General features: G+C 52.7%; 2 protein-coding genes and 1 non-coding gene across 3 annotated transcripts; all 3 read left to right on the forward strand.

Moving 5' to 3' along the window:
• The first annotated feature begins 17 nt into the window (after window positions 1-17).
• RPL12 (ribosomal protein L12) lies at window positions 18-2894 on the forward strand. Its single transcript, XM_038156670.1, has 7 exons — window positions 18-182; window positions 265-338; window positions 642-740; window positions 1434-1515; window positions 2108-2194; window positions 2597-2709; window positions 2798-2894. The coding sequence occupies exons 1-7, from the start codon at window positions 146-148 to the stop codon at window positions 2801-2803; spliced, it is 498 nt and encodes a 165-aa protein (XP_038012598.1). The 5' UTR covers window positions 18-145; the 3' UTR covers window positions 2804-2894.
• Window positions 1157-1284, forward strand: LOC119709258. Its single transcript, XR_005259316.1, has one exon. It is a non-coding gene; the product is annotated as a small nucleolar RNA SNORA65 (small nucleolar RNA).
• A 2764-nt stretch (window positions 2895-5658) lies between the features above and the next one.
• Window positions 5659-16504, forward strand: ZMYND19 (zinc finger MYND-type containing 19). The gene is made up of 6 exons (XM_038155914.1): window positions 5659-5801; window positions 6031-6090; window positions 7440-7546; window positions 12416-12556; window positions 13492-13672; window positions 14967-16504. The coding sequence occupies exons 1-6, from the start codon at window positions 5751-5753 to the stop codon at window positions 15108-15110; spliced, it is 684 nt and encodes a 227-aa protein (XP_038011842.1). The 5' UTR covers window positions 5659-5750; the 3' UTR covers window positions 15111-16504.
• The last annotated feature ends 2184 nt before the right edge of the window (window positions 16505-18688 follow it).

Here is an 18688-nt window from a genome sequence, read left to right on the forward strand (position 1 = left end):
GGTATATCAGAGGCCCGTGCCGCTCGCGCTGTCTTTTCGCTGCCCCGTTGGGAGTTTCTGCTCGCGCTCCGGCCTCCATCCGCATCCGCCTCCATCCGCCTCCATCCGCCTCCATCCGCCCCCATCCCCGCCATCCGCCGCCGCGATGCCGCCCAAGTTCGATCCCAACGAGATCAAAGTCGGTAGGTGCGGAGCGGCGGGGCGGGAGGCGGGCGGGGGCCGCGGGGCCCGGCGGGCGCGGCTGACGCGGCGCTGTCCCCGCAGTTTACCTGCGCTGCACCGGCGGCGAGGTCGGAGCCACGTCCGCGCTGGCCCCCAAGATCGGCCCGCTGGGGCTGGTACGTACCGGGGACTGGGGGAGCGGGGCCGCGGGAGGGAGGCCGGGGGAGCGGGGGCTGGTACGGCAGGGATGAAACGCGGGCCCAGCGCAGGGGGAAGCGTGTCCTGCTGCGGGAACGAGGGAGTCCCGGCGGGAATTCAGACGTGAGGGAGGGATAAAAGTTTAAGTTACTTTTAAATTTAAGCGGGAGGGGTAGAACGTGTTGCGAAGGCGCCGGGAGCGTGCGCTGGGCAGCAGCCGGGCACGCTGGGGCTCTCGGCTTTAACCCGAGCCCGTGTGACCGCCACGTGTCGTCCCTCAGTCCCCCAAGAAGGTGGGCGATGACATCGCCAAGGCCACGGGCGACTGGAAGGGGCTGCGGATCACGGTGAAGCTGACGATCCAGAACAGGCAAGCGCAGGTACCGCACGCCGCAGGGACCGGCCGCTGCTGCAGGCGTGGAGCCCACCCGGGCTCCGCCTGCTCCAGGCACCGGCCCGGATCCCGGCAGGGTCCACTCAGCCCTTCATCCTTCCGAGGTGGATAAAATGAGTGCCACACAGGGGGCGTGTGGGGGTCTTCTGGGAAGACCTTAAAACGTGGGTGGGGGGATGTGCGTAGAGCTCGGGGCTTTTGTCAGGCTGCAGGATCCTGAGAAGAGGTCCTCATGTGCCGAGATGCAATTTTCACCCTGTTGTATATAAATTGTTTTTTCTACAGAGCATGGAGCCAACAAAAAAAACCCTACTTAAAGTAGTATAGAAATAAATAATTTAACTAAATAGAATAGTGGCATGGAAATAAATTATTTACAATCTTGCCAATCTCCTGTAGCCACCTGCCACCGTACCTGTTCTGATGTCTGTGGCTGGTACATTCCAGTGGTGAGCTGAGAGGAAACCCCAGGCAGGAAGCAGTTCTCTCCTGCTTGTGGGGAGGCCTGTGCCGAAAACCTGGGAACAGATTACTGCAGCACAAAAAACCTGAAGCACGAGGGAACTGACCAACCCCACACTGCTCTGGCAATTACCTTTGCTGAAATAATTGCCAGGTTAATTGAGTATCTTCATTAGTAATGTAGAATGAGGGGAGAAATTAATTTCTTTGTGTTTAGATAGAAGTTGTTCCTTCTGCCTCTGCTCTGATTATCAAAGCTCTGAAGGAGCCACCTCGTGACAGGAAGAAGCAGAAGAACAGTAAGTGTTCCCCTGGATTTGGTTCTCAACGTTTTGGGGCTAAAAGAGGGGAAATACCCGTACCTTTCCCTGGGATTATTGAGCACACACTGGTAAATGGGAAATGAGGCTGTTCTGGGCATCCCTGCAGCGCCAGGGTACCCACAGATGCACATCAGCAGAGCTCTGTGTTTGAGATTATGGAGTCATGGACTGCTTGGGAGGGACTTCAAAGCCCATCCAGTGCCACCCCTGCCATGGCAGGGACACCTCCCACTGTGCCAGCTGCTCCAGCCTGGCCTTGGGCACTGCCAGGGATCCAGGGGCAGCCCCAGCTGCTCTGGGCAAAGCTGGGGTAGAACAGGCCCCTGTCCCTGGGCCTGCCCTGTATCCCGGGAGCTGGCACAGCCAGGGGAGCTGGCAGAAATGCCAGCTTGGAAAGAGGAGTAAAGGATAATTGGGTGCTGCAGTCTGGGAGCAGCAGCACTGACAGCAGCCCTGCTGGAGCCGCAAACCCCCAGCTCTCCCGCGGTCTGAGCGCTGGGAATGGTGCTCCCAGAGGGAGCAGGGAGCTGGCAGCGCGCGGTTCCTCACTGCTGCTGCTCTCTCCCAGTTAAGCACAGCGGCAGCGTCACCTTCGACGAGATCGTGAACATCGCGCGGCAGATGCGGCACCGCTCCCTGGCCCGGGAGCTCTCGGGTGAGTCTGGGCTGCAGGGAACGCTCCGTTTCCTGGCACAGGGGGCTCCCGGCTGAGCTGTGCTGGCTGGGAACTGGCAGCCCCAACACCTGGGAGGGGCACAGGGAGTTTGCAGTGTGTTCTTGGGGGAGTCCAGGGTGTGAGATCTGGGTATGGGAATTGATGTTCCTGGTGAGCCCTGAGGCTGCAGCCTGCAAAGCCCTGAGGGAAGGGGACAGCTGAGAGCTGTGAGGAGCTCTCTGTCAGAGTCCAGTCTGGTTTGGGTTGGAAGGGACCTTAAAGCTTGTTAAATTCCACCCCTTGCCATGGGCAGGGACACCTTCCCTAGCCCAGGCTACTCCAGGTTAGCTCCTCAGATGGTTCCCATGGTAAAGCACTGACAGGCTGTGTCTGCTGCTGCAGGGACCATCAAGGAGATCCTTGGCACTGCCCAGTCCGTGGGCTGCAGCATTGATGGCAGACACCCCCACGACATCATCGATGACATCAACAGTGGTGCCATCGAGTGCCCAGCCGTGAGTACCCAGCTCTGACTGAAATTGCTGTACAGCATCTCATTACTGAAAGAATCCACTAATGAGTTGTGTTTGCTTCTTCCAACAGAGCTAAGACTGCAGAAAAGGAAGTTGCCACATGAAGGCTCCTTCAGTTTTTTGTAGCACTTTAAATACTAAAATAAAGACCCAGTTGTCTGCAAACATTTGTTGGTTTGATTTGTGCCTGTCCTATGCTGTGAATTTTCCTTTGGGGGAACTCCCCCTGTCTTCTGGAAACGCAGCACCTTCAGTGGCATGTGTCCATGCCTGTTTTGGATGGGTTGGGGCAGGGATGGAAGTGAGTCTGTTTTAAAAATGGAGTGAGGAATGAGAGCAGAAGGTTTAGACTTGCTTATTCAAAACAAGATCCATTTGTGTCCTTTGCCCCAAAACATTTCTGTCAAACCCACGAGCCCTGAGAGACACCAATTGTCCAGGACAATGCCACTGTGTCCCTGTCAGTGTGCAGGGGAGCTGCACCCTCCTCACTCCTAAAGCAAAACTGAGCAAAGCCTGACCTGGGTATTCCCAGCCACGGGAGTCCCAGGAGCTCCGGGATGAGTCTGTCTCTGCTTGGTGAGGCTGTGCCTTGGGCAGCTCTGCCCACGCTCCAGGCCTGTGCTGCCCCCTCTCCCTGTCCCCAGCTCCGCGTGCAGCTGATGGAGTCAAAACCAGCAGAGTTTGTGGCTCTGCACTTTCATCCATTTTCCCCCAGCTGATTGCAGGGTCTTGTTCTTAGGCAGCCAGGAAAAAAACAACAAATACAGCTGAAATTCAGGGACTTGCCATGCTGAGGGAACGGCTGGGGCTGGGGCTGGGCCAGGGCAGCTCAGGCTGAGCTCAGGGCAAGGTTCTTCCCCCAGAGGGTGCTGGCACTGCCCAGGCTCCCCAGGGAATGGGCACGGCCCCGAGGCTGCCAGAGCTCCAGGAGCCTTTGGCCAGCGCTGCCAGGGATGCCCAGGGTGGGGTTGCTGGGGGGTCTGGGCAGGCCAGGGGCTGGGCTGGGTGATCCTGGTGGGTCCCTCCAGCTCAGGACATTCTGTGGTTCAATCTGGCTCCCTGGTTGGAGCTGAGCAGGTTACCATGTTTCAAGCAGGGAATAATTTGGATGCTCTCGGAATATGTAGGTGTGGCTCCTCCTGCTCTGTGAGCTGCCCCATCTCTCCAAGGGTTTGTGTGGCACAAATTCTGATAAGGTGCGGGGGGAGAAAACCTTTGTGTGATGAGTGGCTGCAGGCTGAGGGGGCTGCAGAGGCTGGTGGGATCCCCACCCTCCCCCCAGGCCAGCCTGGCTGTGGTGCCAGGGGAGGGTTGGGTCCCTTCCAGCTGAGGTTTTGCAGGGGCTCCACCACAAAGCCTCACAAACACCTCTGGTGCCTGAGGCGGGGCAGCCTGGCAGAGGCTGCAGCCCCTTTCAGCAGCAGCTCTGCTTCCAACCTGTTAAAATCTTTGTGCCCCTGGTGTTGGAAACCCGCTCTGGTGTGAGCCCTGAGCGTCCTGGGAGCTGTTTGGCCTCGTGCTGTCACGGCTGTCCTGGGAGAGTTTCCCTTCACTCGGCAGTGCTGGAAGTAGTTGGAAAAATGATTTCTTTTCCTTACTGGGATTTCTCCTGGGACACGACCTGTACCGTTTCCTTTCCCATGCTGCCTGAGGGCACATGCTCTGGTAGGAGCAAGCAGTGCTTGGAAGGAGGGTTTGCCCTGCCAATATTTTTTTCCAAATCATGCTTCTTCAAAAGGAGGCAGAGGGTTCCAAAGATAACAACCTACAACCCATCTTCTTAATTTAATTTAGTATCTTTATTAATGACATAGATGAAGGTATCGAGTGCAACCTCAGCAGGCTGGCAGGTGACACCAAGCTGAGGGTCAAGTGACAAATCTGAGGGATGTGACGCTATCCAGAGGGACTTGGACAAGCTCGAGCAAGCTCATGGGAACCTCACGAGGTTTAACCAGGCTGAGTGCTGCAGCTGCACCTGGGTCTGGGCAACTCTGGGGTCAATTCAGGCTGGGGATAAGCAGATGGATCAGCTGTGGGAGAAGGACTCCTCAAATCTTTAGGGTTTTTTGAGGGAATGACGATGTAGAGGACACCCTGGGCTGAAATCTGAACCAAAAAACTGCTGTGACACCCTCAGAGGTCCTGAAGTAACCCCCAGTGCTGGAATGGCTGGAAGCTCTGGCAGTAACTGCCCTGGTGGGGAGTCTCTTGGGGCGGCCCCACAACAGCTCTGGGGTCGCTCCGTGCTGTCCCCGCTGGGCCGGGCTGCTGTCCCCAGGCAGAGCACATCCACTTGGGGCCGCACAGCAAAGCGCAGCGCGGCTCTCCGGGGAGCACCGGGAGGGAATGCCGGGCTGTCCTGGGATCCCGTGATCCCGGTGGGTCTCCCCAGCTCCGGACCTCTGATCCCTGCCCGACCCGGCCGGGACGGCGCTCCCCCCGCCCGGCTCGTCGGGGCAGCGCGGGGTGTCCGGGCCGCGCAGCGCCCGAGAGCCGGCGCACCCACGCGGCGGGGCCGCCGCCGCCATGTGCCACGGGCACGCGAGCCGGGGCCCCTCGGCCCCGGGGGCGTCCCCGGCCCCCTCCTGGGGTCCCCGGGGTGTCCCGGGCCCCGCTCCCGTTCCCGGTGTCCCCGCTCGGCCCCGGGGCGCGCGGTCCCTTTAAGCGCGGCCGCGCCCCCGCTGCCGCCGGCCGAAGCTTCCCGCGAACGTGACGTCACCGCCCGCGCCTCCCGCGCCCGCGCCGCCCGCGCCCGCGCGCGGGGCCCCGTCCCACGTGACCCGAGCCGCGGCGCGCCGCGCGCACATTGGCCGCGGCGGCGGCGTTCGCGGCAGTGACGCGAGGGCGGCGCGGGCTCCCATTGGTCCGCCGGGCGCGGGTGGGCGGTGGCGCGGGCCGCCATTGGCCGAGGGGCGGCGGGGGGGCGGTGGCGCGGCGGCCCCGCCCCCCGGGTGTGCGCGAGGCGGCGGCGCGTGGCAGCGGCGCGGGGCGAGCGGCGGCCCCGGCCCGGCCCCGCCATGACCGACTTCAAGCTGGGCATCGTCCGGCTCGGGCGGGTGGCCGGCAAGGTGAGCGCGGGCACCGGCGGGCGCGGCGGGCCCGGCTCGGCCGCACCGGGCGGGGCGGGGGGCGGCGGGGCCGGGGCGAGGGGTCCTGCCGGCCGGGCGGGCCGCGCGTGCCGTGCATTACCGGGCCCCGCTGCGGCCGGGCCGGGGCCGTACGGCGCCGTGCCGTGCAGTCCCGGGCCTTGCGGAGCCGTGCCGGGGCCGCGCTGACGGCGCTCTCGCTGTGTTCCAGACCAAGTACACGCTGATCGACGAGCAGGACATCCCGCTGGTGGAGAGCTACTCCTTCGAGGTGAGGGCCCGCTGCCCGCGCTTCCCTCGCCTTATCTTCCCGGTTTTGTGACTCCCTCCCCGCCCGGGGATGCCCCGGCCCCGCCGCCGCCCCCTCGCCCTCCTGGGGCCGGCGCTGCTCGGGCTCCCGCTGGAGCCTCGGCTCTTTGCTCTCCTCGTGCCCCGCTCCAGCCGAGCGGCTCCTGGAAGAGCTGTGCCTGCAGCTCCCCTGACCGCCGGAAAAAGAGCCGCTTTTAACTCGCTGAGGTCCCAACGTGGGGGCTTCCAAGCACGAAAAGTTCTGGGTTTTCCTTTTTTTTTTTTTTTTTTTTTAATTAGATGAACTTTGCTTTAAATAATTTATTTATTAATTTGTTTTGTTGTTTTTTTGTTTTAATACTATTCGTATGCTTTTGGAGAATTGATGATTTCTCCTCCCATGGTTTGGCAAACATTAAAAATGTTCACTCTGCACTTAGTCTTGGATGAGGAAAACTTGTGTTATTGTAACTGATTATGGGACCAAAAAAAGTGTTTCCTGTTCATATCCACTGGTAAATGGGTTCTGCCAAGGCTTTGAAAGTGAAAGACGATGATTACAAAATCTTCAACAAATAAGGGTTTTTTTGGGAGGAGAGACCATAATCTGCTAAATTTCTGCAGTGCAGTGGATGCTTTGGGGCTGCTCTTAGGGATTTCAGGAGTGTGGGCAGTGCTGCTCCAGAACGCTCCCTGTTTGCCCATTCCTCCCCTCTGGCAGCCGCTGGGTCTGTCACTGCTGCGGTAACACACCCTGACTGTCCCAAGTGTATCCAGTTCTTGCTGTGCTTTGTGAGCTTTGAACAGCCTTGTGGAGTGCAGGAAAATGTGGAAAGGCAGGAAAAATGGCAGGCCCTCGCTCTCCAGCGAGGTGGGTGCAGGGGCAGTGCTGGAGCCAAGCCCTGGTGGCTGCCAGGGGCAGAGTAGGGATGCTGCCATGGATCCCAGCCCCACAGCTGCATTCCTGCTGTTCTTTGTCCAGGCAGTCCCAGCTCCCCCTGCCCTTTCCCAGCTGGGCTCCACAGGGTCCATCCACACCACAGCCCCAGGGCCCCCCTTCTCGGGGGGATGGAGGTGCCCTTTGGCTTTCGGCACCCAGAGGTGCCAACAGCTGGCTCAGGGAGCACGGGAGGGCTGAAGGTATCCCCAGCTGGTGTCCCTGGAGTGCTGGGGGACAAGCTGGGCTGGCTGGGTCCCCCTGGGGTTTGGGGCAGCTCAGACCCCACTGAGCTCAAGGGACCTGCAGGGACAAGTGTGGAATGTGGGGTCCATCCCGTGGAGGGGTGCTGTGTGCCCCATGGGGCGCTCTCATGGCCTTTCCCTTCCCTCTAGGCTCGTATGGAGGTGGATGCTGATGGAAATGGTGCTAAAATCTTCGCTTACGCCTTCGACAAGAACCGGGGCCGAGGCTCAGGCCGCCTCCTGCACGAGCTGCTCTGGTGGGTACTGCAGGGAGCAGAAAACCAGGGGTTCCCTTTGCTGCCCCAACTTGCGAGGGGTGATCTCTGTGCCTGTAGTAGCCCAGGTCCCCTCGGGAGAGGGGCAAAGCCAGCACAGGGTGCCCACAGGACTTGCAGGGTATGTTTCCATGGCACAGCCTGTGGGGCATTCCAGGCAGAGAGAGCAGAGGCAGGTTCATGTTTACACCTGAGGAATGCTGCCCAAACTTCAGCTGGGGAAGAACAGCATCTGCACCCTTTGATAGGGGAAGATGAAGCTTTGAAGGTTTGTGAGGTTTTTTTGTCTGCTGAGAATTGGCAGAGCACTGAGAGAGGGAACTCCTGATGACTTGAAACTTTGAGGTGTTTTTCATGGCTTTCTGCAAAACTCCCTGAGGGGATGCTGCTGATGGTTCAGATCAGCTGCTGCATCTTATCTTCAATACTCTACAAATCCCTGAAGTCCTTCATAGGGTTAACATTAAGTTTCAGGGGCCAATTTCCTCATCTGTGAGAGCAGCTCACCCTCTGAGCTCATCTGATGCTCCTTCTAGATATTGATGGGCTTGTACAAAAGGTGGGATCTGCTGAAGAAATCTTATTTATTTTATAAGCCTTTTTGGAAAAATGAAGCATATTTTCTATTCAGTTCCACATCCTTGGAAGTCACAGTGCCCAGGATGCCCTTTATCTTTCCAGGTTACCTTCTATCCCCTGGAACCAGGCTTAGCACAGGAGGAAGGAGACAGGAAGAATATCAGATTATTATTTCCAGTCTGCTTATTAAATATGGATTTTAACCTGCATCTGTTAATGTTTAATCTTATTGCACATCGAACTTTGTTGAAATTATGAAATTGGCTGCAATATGTGGAGCAAATCACTGACAGCTGCTGCTAACTGTGAGCTCAGACAGTCATAATTATTATCTGTAAGTAGCATTAAACAGCACCTGAAAATTATTCAGGTCAATTGTTGAAGGCTGAGCAAATGATGACATCCCAGCTATTTGTTTATGACACAGCCCAGCCATTGCCTCTCCTGGCTCGTTTTACTCAAATTAGGAAGTCATTTGAGCATATTCAGTTAGGAAATTCAAATTGTGTCACTCGAGCATGGGCTGTGGTTAAAAATAAGAGATTGTGTGTAATGGGGATTTTGGAGAGGCACAGAGGGGGGTGTCAGCTGCCAGGCAAGCAGAGCTGCCTGAAGTTGCAGTCAGATTTTTGAAGTAGAAAATATAAAATATCTCTGCTGTTGCTGTGAATTCATTCTGGTCCTGAAGGTGTTGGTGTTGCTGATCTTTAATTGCAGGTCAGAGGCTGAGTCTCTGCAGGGGCTGTGAAGCTTCTGCTCCTCCTAAGCAGAGCAATTTTGGGGCTGCTCTGAGCACAAAGCAGGACTGGAGAGCAGTGTCAGGTCCTTCCCTTGGTGAGGAGGGGCAGTGCTGGAGGTTTGGAGCCTGTAATAGTCAGGAGAGCTGGGCAGAGGCAGGCAGTGATGGCACTTCCCAGTGCCAGCCTGACTCCTGGGATGAATGAAAACCAAAGATCATGGATTACTGCAGGTGTAGGAGTGTAATTCAGTCATTCTCTGTACATGAACCCCCGAAAACATGAAAAACCAACCCAACTGTGTGCCTCTGGTTTCAGATACAGTGAGTAGCATGTAGTAGATGCAAATAAAACAGATTTTTTTTTTTCTTTTCTAGTTCAGCACGTGTCTTTGGGCCTTGTCATGAGGCCCTTGGGATAGAAATCCTGGATCTGCTGGAGCTGCAGCAGTGACAGGAACCTTCTCCCAGAGCCCTCCTGCTGCCCTGTGCAGAGGCAACTGTGGGGTCACAAGGCATCCAAGAGCTGGAAATTCCCCACATGAGCTGAAAAAAATCTTACAGGGAGAACTTCCTGATGGTTCTTCAGCCTCTCTGGTGCTTGCTGTGATTTGCACATGGGGTCTTGGCTCCCCCAAAGCAGGGTTTGGGTGTCTCTGCAGGACTCTTATCCCCTCATCAGTTCCCTGTGGAGCAATCCCAGCTCTGTATTCTGCTGGTGTAGAGATGTTCCCTGGGGAACAGCAGCAGCAGGGAATTAGTCATAAGCAGCACCAACTGCATGTTCAAAAAGACATCCAGGACCTGATTTCTGGGGTTTTTTAAGGGTTTTTTTTAGAGCACTTGCCATCTTGCTGCCTATAACAGGCTCAGTTCTGGTTCCTGGTGCTTGGAATTGCTGTGTCTGCACTTGTGTTCCAGTCCTGGGCTCTGAGCTGCTGAAATACCAAAAGAACAGGATCCAGATGATCCCTGAGAAGTCTTGGGGGAAGGGTTTTGCCTGGCATCTTGCAGGAGCTCAGGAGTGCAGGGGGAGGCAGAAGCTGCAGCTCTGCAGGAGTTCTGGCTGCATCACTGAGGCTGTTCACAAGGCAGATTCTCTCAGCCTGTCCTTGCTGCTCAGTTTGGATGAGCTGGGATGGTCAGAGAGAGGCCTGGGGAGGGGAGTGGAGTGTGGAGTGCTCCTGTGTTCAAAGCTTCCTTCTTGATGTGTGAAGAAAAGGGACTACCCTGAATTTGGCATTACCAGGTCTGGCACCTCAGTGAATGGTGTTCAGCACTGACTGCTCACCCGCAAGGCCCAACTTCCAGCTTTCCTTAGGCTTTTGTCACTTGAGGCCACTGAAAAGCTGGCAGCGATGTAGATAAATGTGGTTTTATACAAGGAGGTAAAGACTGGCTCAGTGTGGGAAGGGATTTGGTCAGAATTTGCTTTTTGGGGTGTTGGGTGCAGATCTGGGCTGTGGAGGAGCAGGGGTAGGTATGTGCCACCCCACTGTCAGGGACAATCTCTTAATCCTCTCTCTTTCCCCAACTCCAGCAGTTTCTAAACTCTCATCTAATAAAATCAAAAATATTTTTAACTTAGTCTTGGAATCCCCTTCCCTTTCCCCCCTCCACAGTCTGTTCTTGCTCTGAACTTCTGTCTCCTCCTCCCAGATTCCTGTCTCCTATCTGTCCCATCTCTCCAGCTGGCACTTTGTCCTAGGCTCATTCTAAGAACCTTAACTCCTTCCCTGTCTCCCTGTCTGACTGATGCTCACCTCCAGCAGTTCACCACTTCTTGGAGCCCTCAGGACTCCTGATTCCCTTTGCCAGATCCTCTGCTGGCCTTCAACAACTCAAAAGTACATTACAGCTGTTACTGTAATGGCTTCCCAGTGCCAGAGGGCAGGGATGGATGGGATATTGGGAAGGAATTGTTCCCTGAGTGAGTGGGAGAATCCCTGGAAGTGGCCCAGCATCCCTGGAAGTGGCCCAGCATCCCTGGAAGTGTCCAGGGCCAGGCTGGATGAGGGCTTGGAGCACCATGGGATAGTGGAAAGTGTCCCTGAATTTTAAAGTCCCTTCCACCCCAAATCAGGCTGGATTCTGGGATTCCTCCTTTAGGGCACTTCAGCTGACTCTTTGCCATAGTTTGTTTGCTTTAATGTGTGTAGTTTGGTTTCTTTTTCCCCAAAAGAAGGGGTTTTATTACTTTTACCTTCAAAGGGAAGAACTTTTCCCTGTTCCATGGAGGCCCAGCAGATTCCCTGGCAGGGGGCTCCAGGCTCTGTTCTCATGCAAGGTGTCCTCACAGGAATTGCCTGGTGGGAGCTGGAGCACAGTCTGTGTGTGAGCCCACAAGGTGCTGCTTGTAGGCTCTCCAAGGGGATTCTCCTCATTAAATTCTACAAAGTTTTAGGGCATATTTGAAGTGCAAGAGTTTTTCTTAGCCCCAAGGCATATAACTTGTACATACCTGGATAGATTTTGACCAAGAATACAAAATCTCTACATTTTTCCTTGTAAGTCACATTGAAATGAGTTTTCTGTTCTGCTGAGTAATGCTGAGCTTTATAAAGGTTTAAAAAAGTGGGAATTTTTAAACTCGGGCAAATTTCTCTTCAAAATAAAATAGCTATTTGAGCTGAAATGTTCAGTGAAGGCTGAGCAGGACTCAGTGTCCAGGCTGGGCTTGGGGAAGCTGCTGGGAGGTCTCCATGAGGAGGTGCTGGGTTACCCTCAGTGAGTGCTGTCAGCTCTGCTTGGTCCCTGTTCTCCTGTGCTGGGAGGTCCCTCATGGCAGAACAGTCCCAGGGACACAGCCTTCTGTCCAAGCCTTGCATTTCAGCTGGGATGGGGATTCCTGCAAGAAGTGATACCAAAACTTGTCCAGGCATGAGGGTGTTTGACAGTGAACTTGATGAAACAGAGAGAGGAGAGGTAAAAAGAAAGGGGAAAGGGAAGTGGAAACTCTTAGAAGGCAGTAGGGAAGATTTTCCCCTGCAGCCATCCTGGCTTAGTCCTGCTTTGGGTTTTGGGCAAATTTCAGGTGTCTCTTGGTCAATTGTGGAGTCATTTCAGACTTTCAGTGTGTTACACACAATTACAGTCTAAAAAGATTTGCATACTCAGTGAAACCTCTGTCCTGTTGCTGTTCAGAGATGTTTCTTCATAAATAATAAGCCCTGTGACACCACACCAGTGCCAAACTTGCACAAATCTGTCTGACAGAAGGAAGCCAGTGTTGGCACCTTCCAAGGAGCACTATAATTCCATGGATCTTAACTGGAGGAGTAGACTCTGGAACTAAGCAATATGCTTAAAATTACAGTATACTCTGCTTTTGATATAACTAATTTATAATTGAAACCACCTGCTGGAAAAGGGCACTTTCTCCTGGGAGTTGGCCTGTCTGAAGTAGCCTCTGGAGTCTGTTTGCAGCCCAGTGCCAGCAGGTCCCAGCTCACATTGCCTCTGGAATTGCTGTGATCCTTTGTTTTTTAGCTGTTCCTGTTCAGCACTGACCCTCAGGTTGGTTTTGTGTCCTGCAGGGAGAGGCACAGGGGAGGGATTGCTCCTGGCTTCCAGGTGGTGCACCTGAACTCGGTGACCGTGGACAACCGCCTGGACAATCTGCGCCTCGTGCCCTGGGGCTGGAAGCCCAAGGCTGAGGACATCTCTAGCAAACAAAGGTATGGCAGCACCTGGAGGGGAATGAACATCTCTTCAAAGGTTGTCTCCTTCCTTTAGTGATTTTTGCCTTGGCAGAGCCTTTTTGATTAAACCTTGGGTGCTTTGCACATCGCTGTCCTGGCTTCCTCGCCTGGGGCTCAGTCTGTGCTCATGTCCCTGCTGTGCAGGGATCATCCCACCCCTCTCACCCTCAGGGTTGTGCCAGGTGGAGCAGGAAACCTCTGTGCCCTCCCAGCTGGGCAGAGGCTCAGGGCAGTCTGCATATCTCACTGCCTTCTGCTCCTCAGGCACCGAAATTCCTGTCGGAACTGGGAGCTGCAGAATGCTCCTGGTGGAAGTTGTGAGTTGGGGTTGGACTCACTCGGGGTGAGTTTTGGGCTCAGCTTCCAGCACCTCACCAGCAGCTTGGGGGAGCTTCCCACGGGCTGAGTTTCACTGATGCCACTCAGCACATCACACTCTGTGCCAGGATGGGTCAGGATAATCCGTGAATATCCAGACACACAGTGAGAGACCCACGGACCTCACATCACACTCCTCTCCTGAAACACTTGCAGCAGCAGCTTTAAGATTGGGTGTTTAGAGCTGATTAAACTGATTTTGAGAAGCTGTAGTGAATTACAAATGCTCTACATGATTTTGGGGGTTCAAGAACAAGAAACAGACTTCATGCCAGAAATTAATTTTGATTTGGTGTGAATAATTTTGCACAGAATTAACTTTGCTCAATGTAAATGTTTCTCGATTGATACCTTTAAACTTTTGGGGTTTGCACTTAGGCTAAAATAACTTTAAAAATACCAAATATGTGAGCAGGATGTGCAGTCTGAGGCTAAATACAATGTTAACCTTATTCGTTAATAAATTTGGAATCAATGTCTCTGTAGATTATTATGAATTGATGTACCAAACTTGTACTTGTTTTTTTTTCCAGGGAACAAAGTCTGTACTGGCTGGCAATCCAACAACTTCCTACAGACCCCATAGAAGAGCAGTTTCCTGTCCTGAATGTAACCAGATATTACAATGCTAATGGGGATGTTGTGGAGGAGGAAGAGAACTCCTGCACTTACTATGAATGTCACTACCCTCCCTGCACAATGATTGAAAAACAGGTGGGTTCAGAGAGCTGGGAGTGAGCATGGAATGCCTTGGGCTAGTGCTGTGTCTAGGGATTTATTTGTTATTTAAAATGTAGAACTTTACACGAGCCATTCCGTGGCTAAAAGCAATGATTTTCCTCCACTCGGGTTTTCTTTGGCCTGAACCTGCAGATCCTGGGATAGTTTTCGGTTGCAGGGAATGTGGGTTTGAGTTGGAGCAGTGGTTGTTACTGGGCTGCTGGGAGGAGGGTGATTTCTGCAGAGTGCACAAAAAGCCAGATGGGAGCTTTCCTGCAGGGAGCAGAGCTGGGATGAGTGAGCAGCTGTGTGAGGCAGCAGGAAGCATTGTAGGAGGGTTTGGATGGTCGTGGAATCAAAAAATAACCTGGTTACCATTTCCTGAGGTGAAGGTGAATTGCAGTGGCCTTCATTCAGGGGAGAGCTGGGAGGAAAAGTTCTGCTGGAGGAAGATAAAGCAACATCAGGAGTGAGAGAATGAGCTGTGCAAGGGCTGTGCCTCTGTCACACAGATGCCTTATCTATAAACAAGGGCTTTTCTTGTGATAGCAGATGCTGAGTAGGCTAAACCCATTGTGTTCCACTTTCTGCTTTGGGGAAGGGAACATTTGCAAAAATGATCTTAAATTCCCTGTATTTGAAACAGAGGCAGCTCTGCCTTTTATTTGGGTCTGTGCCCAAAAGCTCCCTGGATAACAGTAACTTTGGCAATGGCTGAGCTTGTGCAGCCCTCCTGATAATTTCTGAATTTCAGGTGTTTGTTGTTGAAAACGGAACTTAAGTTGACAAAACAGCAGCATTGTAACAACAAATGTGTAACGCTCCAATATTCTGTCTCTTAAGCCCATTTTAGAAGAGCAAATGTACAGCCACAGACATTGCTTCAAACCCTTCTGGTTCTCTGAAAGTCATGGTGGGGTGTTTGTGTTTCATAGAATCCCAGACTGGTTTGGGTTGGGACTTTACAATTCATCTCATTCCATGGGCAGGGACACCTTCCACTGTCCCAGCCTAGCCTTGGACACTCCAGGGATCCAGGAGCAGCCACAGCCAGTGCCTCCCAGGAGGGATTTCTTCCCAATATCCCTCTCACACTGCCCTCCTCCAGCTTCAGGCTGTTCAGACTTGTCCTGTCACCTGTTGGTGACAGGCATGGAAGGCCTGATCGTGAAGCTCCTTGGGAATGCTGTTGGGTCCTCTTGGGAAAGCTGCTGGGGTGTCCCCTGGGAGCGATGCTGAGGTTCTCCTGGCACTGAGCAGCCCCTCTAACGCCACCTTTTGTTCCCAGCTACGCGAGTTCAACATCTGTGGGCGCTGCCAGGTGGCGCGGTACTGCGGCTCGCAGTGCCAGCAGAAGGACTGGCCTGCCCACAAGAAGCACTGTCGGGAGAAGAAAAGGACCTTCCAGCAGGAGCTCGGCCCCGAGCGGTGACCGGGTGGCAGAGGCCTCTCAGCAGCAGGATTCCTTCCCAAAGGCATTGGACTCTTGCTTTTGCACAGTATGACAGACTGCTTATCAAAGCCAGAGGCACTGAAGAAAAACCCTGTGATGCTTGAGCAGAATGGCTGACTGGACTAAGCCAGCTCTGACTGGTGCTGTGGAAAGGGATCGGGTCTGCCCTTCCAGTATTATATTCTCAAGCAAAAAGACTACTGTGGAGCTCCAGGCAGGAAGCTTCTCATTATTTATATGTTAATACGTTTGTAAACTCATGTACAGTTTTTGTTAGGAATTCTTGATAGCACTCATTAACTGTAATGTTCAGATGAGAACATGTTGATGGCCTAAAACTTTAAAAAAGAAAAAAAAAAAAGAAAAAAAGTCATGTAGCAAAAGCTTTTCCTCCCATGTGGCAGAAGTGTCTGTGGCAGTGCCAAGGCCAGCGGGGCAGGCTCTGGCATCAGCACTTACTCTGGAGAACTCTGCATGGAAGCTCTATTTAAAAAAATACAAACAAAAAAAGAGCAAACAAAGTAAAGGTTGGAATGAATCCATGTCTGCTCTCTGGCTTTTTCCCCTTCCCTTCCAGCTGCCTTCAGAGCTCAGTCAGCCCTGGCTGCTGGCAGTCCCTGCAGGCAGGAGCAGTGCCCCAGGAGCTGGCGTGGGGCGTAGGGACCCTCTGGGATCTGTGTCCAGGCACTGCAGCTGGGGCTGCCTCCCAGGGGCTGCTGGAGATGGGCCTTGGAGCAGCCAGGATTTCCAGGGAGCTGGATCAGCTTTCTGTTCCAAAGCCCTTGCACAGAAGGCAGTGGTAGGGGAGCTCAGGTAGCAGCTGTGTGTGTGGATGTGGTCGCCCTCGTGGCTTCCCCTTAGCATAGGAAACACTCCAGTCGTGTGCAGAGATGCTTAAATATCTAATATTGGGTAATTTGAATTATTTATTTACTTTTTTAAGAGTTGTCATCAATCCAAGAATCACTTTTTGATTTTTTTTTAATGTAGTAATGAGTAAAAGTAGTATGGGAGGAGTATTTCCCTTGCAGAGCACATGCCTATTTTTCTTTTCATGAATAACTATTTTCTATTCCATTTTTGCCTTAGAAATGTAAGGAACATCAGTTCAGTTTCCTGAAGAGCTAAATGGATAATTTAGTGCCAGGTGTTAGTCTTGCTTCACAGTAGAAGAATGTGAGCTGCTGAGTGCTTAATGCAGAGCCTTTCTTGGAGTGCTTAGTGAAAATTTTTTGTAAAAGCTGTTTAGAATTTTGATTTTTCAATCAGGATTCACTTTGCCACTTCATGTTGCAATGTTGGTCTTGCTTGTATTCAATTTGTTAGAAAATTGATCTGCTGTGGACTTCCAATATTATATTCTGTTTCTAATATCTGCACAGGAAGTTCTGAATTATTAACATTTGGGTGGGTTTTCATCCTTTGGCTTTAAGCATCTTGGGAAATAGCAAAAAACTTCTGAAACTTCCTGCTGGAAGTTCACTTGAAGGCACTTGGTCGAGTTGCCACTCTTAAACCACAGTTGTACTGTAACTTTTCTGTTCAGGCAGCCCAAAATGCCCTTTAGCATGACAAAGCCAAGCAGGACCAGTCAAATTTTCCTATAATGGGTTATCTTTTTTTTTTTAAAGGAAACATTAATTCTTTCTTTGAAGTGAAATGCAGTTTTTGATTAATGTAAAATGGGACATAAGGAATGTTTTGTTTATTGAGGTAATCCACTGAATAGGGCAGAAGTATTGACTTCTTTTCTCTTGCCTGTTTAAAAGGCTGCTATTTGTCCTGCCAGTTTTCCATTTTATTACCAGGAATCGTGTTTATCAAAACAAAGTGCAGTCTTAGAGCCCTTAAACACTTGAGCAGCACCAAGCAGGGAAAAGTTGGTGCAGATGTTTTAATGCTGCTGCTGTGAGGACAAGGACAGGCTGCAGCCCAGGGCCTGGTGGGGCAATGGGGACATTCCTCTGAGGGAATCAGGGATGGGTGGGACAAAGCCAGGATGGAGGTGCTTGGGGAAATCCTGATCCCAGGGAATGGGGAAGGGTGGGGTACAGCAGGTGGGGAGATGCCCACAGGGTTAAAGGGCTGTGGGACCAACCCAAGTGGAAAGAAACTGCCCAGACATCCTGCAAAGGGTCAGGGAGATAACACCTGGAGGTGTGATCTGTGACCCCAGACTCTCCTTGTGCCAGAAGAGAAGTGTCTGCAGGGATTTTGACTCTTGGGAAGGTCTTGGGGACTGCAGTGAACACGTCCCTGTCTGCTGGGGGGGAGATTGTGTGATCAGTGATTCTGGCAGATCTTGGCATGTACAGAAATCTTCCCTCTCATTGAGGAGGGTTAGAAAGGAACTTGAAGGTGGCAGCTCCCCACGCCACCCCAGAGGATGGAGCTCTTGTAAAGGCCCTCCTTCCCCTCAGAGAAGCCCGGCTGGCAGGGATATCTCTATATGGACAAGTATTTAAAAACCCAGGATTGGAGTAATTTATCTGGGAGCAGACCTGGACAGTTCTAATCAATAACTGATTTTCCAAGGGCTTCCCCTGATGGAGATGTTCTTCATCCCAGTTGTTTCCTGCAGGGAAATCGGGTAAATCCAGCTCAGGGCAGGAGGCTGCAGTGTTCCTGGTGCTGGCTGTAACAGAGGGCTGCACACCCCCTGTAAACACTGTGAAATGGTGATACAGGTACCTTCCAGTGCTCCTTCCTCTCCAAGTGGGATGATACCACCAATCCCAACATGCAGAAAACACAACTGGAAATCCTGGCTGGCTTAAGGAACACCAAATATGAAATACAGTGGATTGCAGGGCTTGGTGTTTTGATACTTGCACCTTGAAGACACCATCAGATTACAGACTTAGTTTTCCTTTGTGACTTAATTTTAAAGGAAACTCATGGGAAAAGGGGCAGCTGAAAGGCTGAAATGCTTATGGGAGACATGGAGATGGTGTAAGACACCACATGGGCCAGGAGCAAAGCTTCACCACCCAGCAAAACGGCACTGAGAGCAAAAGGAGGCTGGTGTGATTAAACAGAAGCATGTGGGATACTCAGAGTAAGAAGAAATCCTTGGTAAACTGAACTTGTGTCCCAATGTAAGAGATGGAAAGAATAACATTTGGCAGGTGAAATGTAGAACTCGCAAGCAAACAAACCAATCCAGCAAAATAATGCAAAGAAAAACGGAATATGAGGAATGTTCAAGTCATAAAATTTGCATGAGTAGTTTTGAAAAAATCAGGAGCACGGGGACTGATGCAAAGACTGATGCACAGCGAAGGGAAGGGCTGACCTGAAGATGAAAGCCTCAGCAGAAGAAAATCCAGTGACTTGTTTGCATATGTGTTCCCTGTGGAAGAGCTGGAGGAGTTCACACAGGAATGAATACTTCCATATGGAGAGCTCCACAGGGAATCTGCTCAGAACAGAAGTGCTTTCAGGAGAGATTAAAGTTCAGCTGAAATGAGCAGCAACAAGTTGCCAGGACCAGACGGTGCCACCTACAGCCTCGAGGGAGCTCAGGGATGAACAAGCTGAGCTCCCAGCTGGGATGG

Source organism: Motacilla alba, chromosome 17 (assembly GCF_015832195.1).
Source record: "Motacilla alba alba isolate MOTALB_02 chromosome 17, Motacilla_alba_V1.0_pri, whole genome shotgun sequence".
Taxonomy (NCBI): Eukaryota; Metazoa; Chordata; class Aves; order Passeriformes; family Motacillidae; genus Motacilla; species Motacilla alba.